We start from the raw sequence: 3,764 nt of genomic DNA, 5'->3' as shown, positions 1-3,764 counted from the left end.
GAAATTTGGGACAGTAAGTTAAGTTAAGCACTAAGATATACTTCTGTAATATGGCACAGATCGGTCCAGATTCGGATATAGCTGCCATATAGACCGGTCTCTTGATTTAAGGTTTTGGGCCCATAAAATGAGCATTTATTGTACGATATCGCCGAAATTTGGTACAGTGAGTTGTTTAAGCCCTTCATTATTCTTCTTCGATTTGGCTCCGATCGGTCCAGAGTTGACAATAGCTGCATTTTTGACCGGTCTCTCGATTTAATATTTTGGGGCATAAAAGGCGCGTTTATTGTTCGATTTCGCCGAAATTTGGGGCAGTGAGTTGTGTTAGGCTCTTCGACATGTTTCTGCAACTGCCCAAATCGGTCCAAATTTGGATATAGCTGCCATGTAGACCGATATCTCGATTTAAAGTCTTGACCCCATAAGAAGCGCATTTACAATCCGATTTCACTGAAATTTGACCCAATGACTTATGTTAGGCTTCTCGACATCCGTGTCGTATATGGTTCAGTTCGATTTATTTTTAGATATAGCCTCTCAAAAGACCAATATTTTGTTAAACACAATTGAATAATGACTTGTTCTATTATTATTTGGTGCAAATCGGACCATATATCGATAGCGCTGCTATGGGGCATAAGGAATGCATTTTACTCTCTTTTATACATTTCATTAAGCCTCGTTTTGTAGCAGTTTGTTTATATGCCCGTTTTACGGTGCGTTCTCCTTAGTTACTTAAATTTTACCTCAAATTTAAATAGTTTTCATAATTTTTATTCTTTTATTTTTAGACTAGGAACTCTAACCCCATTTGGTTTTTGTTCAACTGACATAATACTATCACCCTGTTAAGGATTTTTCCATCCCCCGGAATTTGACCCTAAAATCGGTCCACAGTCTAATAGGCATTGGTGATGTCTCACTTGGGCTCAACACCTATTGTAATATCTGAGACTTAGTGTAAAATCGTTGTACAGTGTAATAAGCATAGGTGTTGGCTCATTTGGGTTCAACACCAGTTGCAATATAGGCACGTAGATCCTCTTAGGTTTTTAGTGTTTGGAGATTTTGTCGAAAGCAATATTTGTCCCAATGTTGGCCATTTTCTCACCAACTCGTCACTGGTGTGCTTCCCGGCTACTTTGGGAGAAGAATTTCTTCAGAGATGGGTGTTGCGAAAAATTTCCATTGGTAACCGAAATGAACTTGTAGCCCTCCAATGACTCTCCTTGGAGATTTCTGGTTGTGGGACTCCGTTTTACTGATCTACTTGAAGTAGGGGACCCATTTTTCGATGATTTCGCAGCATTCTGCTTCGCGGGAGACCTAGGAATAGCTCAAGATGCCGTATAAGTGGAGGGATTATCAGTTCTCTTCTTAAGTTTGAGTTTCAAGAAAATTTTATTTGAAAATCAAAAGTTTGACAAAAATTTTCCCTGAAAAAATCATTCCTTGGAAATATTCTGCGAAAATGAAGATGAAAATGTTCTGTAGATATGAAATTTCCAAGAAATTTATCTTTAAAACAAAATTTTAAGGGAATTTTTTAAATTTCATAAAAATGTTCTGGGGATATGAAATTACCAAGAGATTTATCTTGGAAATAAAATTTTAAAGGAATTTTTTAAATAAAAATATGAAAAACATTTAGAGCTTAAAATTTTGTAGACCATTTAAACATGTAAAAAAAAAAATCTATTCAAACTTTTTTATTTGTATTCCAATCTCTTTGACATTTCGATTTTAAGTTCTAAAAAAATTATTTGTAAACAAATCATAGAATTATGTCAGGCCGAGATATACTTCCCATCACTCCCTCGCGAGCCAATTTGGTGCTCATGAAGCAACGCATTGCAACTGCCACCAACGGCCTGAATCTCCTGAAGCGCAAGCGCGATGCCATGGAACTTCATTTGAGAAAAATCCTAAGTGAACTGAAAACCAATCAAGATCGAGTACAAAATGTTATGACAGAGGCCATGTTCTCCATGGCTAAGGCCAAATTTCTGGCCATCGATTTAAGAACGGCCAGCATAGAACAACCCACCCGAGCCAATGCATTTGTTAATTTAAGGAACCAAAAAATTGTGGGTATGAATGTGCCCAGCCTGGAATTGATGCTACAACCAGTCACCTCTCTACCCCTAACGGGTCTCGCAGGAGGTGGCCAACAAGTCGAGGTGGTAAGGACTAAATTTCAAGAAGCCCTCAAGATTTTAATCTCTCTCGCCTCTCTGGAATACAATGCCAATGTTTTGCGAGAGGCCGTTAAGCTTAACAATCGCCGTGTTAATGGCCTGGAATATGTGGTCTTGCCGCGTTATCACAACACTTTGGCTTATATACGAGACGAGTTGGATGAGTTGGAAAGGGAGGATTTCTTTCGTCTCAAGTGGTCACAGGCCAAGCAATTGCAAAAGAAATCGCAATTGGCCCGGGAAAAAGAGCAGCAAAGTCCGAGTCAACTTTCATTGCCTGCCGTGGTTATGGACTTTTCCGATTTTAATATACAGACCCATGATATCAAGCAAATGGGTTTGAAAGGTGATCCCTCAGTGGCTGTTACCCGCAAGACCGTGGTGAGTGTGAGCGGCAACAAAGTGGTTTTGCTGCCAGAGGATAACATCAAACCTGTGGTTTTGGGCAGTGGCAAAAAGAATGCAACACCCAAGCCTAGAGGTGAGGGGAAATCCAAAATTAAAACGAAAAGTGTTGTCACGGCCTCTCCATCATCGTCAGAAGCCTCATTGTCCTAGACCATTCATACAGCCAGTTCATCATTGAGTCATCCATCCTTTTAATTCTACACTTAACACTAGCAAAGCGTTAAATTTACTTCTGCGTGATGATGCACATTTGTGATGACTGACACATTTTTTGTGTTCATAAGAAAATAAAAGCAAACTTCATTGAGGAATATCATGGCCAGTTGTATTAACTCCCAAACTAATTGGGGGTGACAGCTAAAATAATTAATTTTTCATAACTTAACCTATCATTAATTTTTTTGAAATCTAATATGAACTGAGCATTTGTTTATTAGACATTTTCATAATTTACTGGCAGTAAAATTCGTACTAATCAGACTTGTAAGCTGACAGCTAGTTGAACTTGTGGTGAGCACTATGTAACTAATGTAAGTATAAGAATAATCAGTTGATGAATCAATAGCAGTTATATCAAACTAGTGTCCGATCAGAACTATCTTCGGTAAGGACGTTTAGAGTATCAACAACTCAGCAAACAAATATATGACATTAATTTGGGTGATCGGTCTATATGGGAGCTATATCCGATCTAAACCAAATTAAATAAGAATGCCGAAGGGCCTAGCACAACTCACTGTCCCAAATTTTATCAAAATCGAATAATAAATGTGGCTTTTATGGGCCTAAGACCCTAAATTCATGGATCGGTCTATATGGCAGCTATATCCAAATCTTTACCGATCTGAGCCAACTTGAAGAAGGATGTCAAAGAGCCTAACACAGCTCACTGTCCCAAAATTTCAGCAAAATCGAATAATAAATGTGGCTTTTATGGGCCTAAGACTCTAAATCGGAGGGTGGGTCTATATGGCAGCTATATCCATATCTTTACCGATCTGTGCCAAATTGAAGAAGGACGTCGAAGGGCCTAACACAGCTCACTGTCCCAAATTTCAACAAAATCGGATAATAAATGTGGCTTTTATGGGCCTAAGACCCTAAATCGGAGGATCGGTTTATATGGCAGCTATATCCAAATCTGGACCGATCTAA

At 38.6% G+C, this 3,764-nt stretch overlaps 1 protein-coding gene across 1 annotated transcript; it reads left to right on the top strand.

Annotated features, from left to right (window-relative positions):
- Window positions 1-1,736: 1,736 nt before the first annotated feature.
- Window positions 1,737-2,994, top strand: LOC106089131 (V-type proton ATPase subunit D-like). The gene has a single exon (XM_013254908.2). The coding sequence runs from the start codon at window positions 1,788-1,790 to the stop codon at window positions 2,757-2,759; it is 972 nt and encodes a 323-aa protein (XP_013110362.1). The 5' UTR covers window positions 1,737-1,787; the 3' UTR covers window positions 2,760-2,994.
- Window positions 2,995-3,764: the final 770 nt, after the last annotated feature.

The sequence above is a fragment of the Stomoxys calcitrans genome, chromosome 2 (assembly GCF_963082655.1).
Source record: "Stomoxys calcitrans chromosome 2, idStoCalc2.1, whole genome shotgun sequence".
Classification (NCBI taxonomy): Eukaryota; Metazoa; Arthropoda; class Insecta; order Diptera; family Muscidae; genus Stomoxys; species Stomoxys calcitrans.
This window is presented reverse-complemented; position numbering and strand designations above follow the sequence as displayed.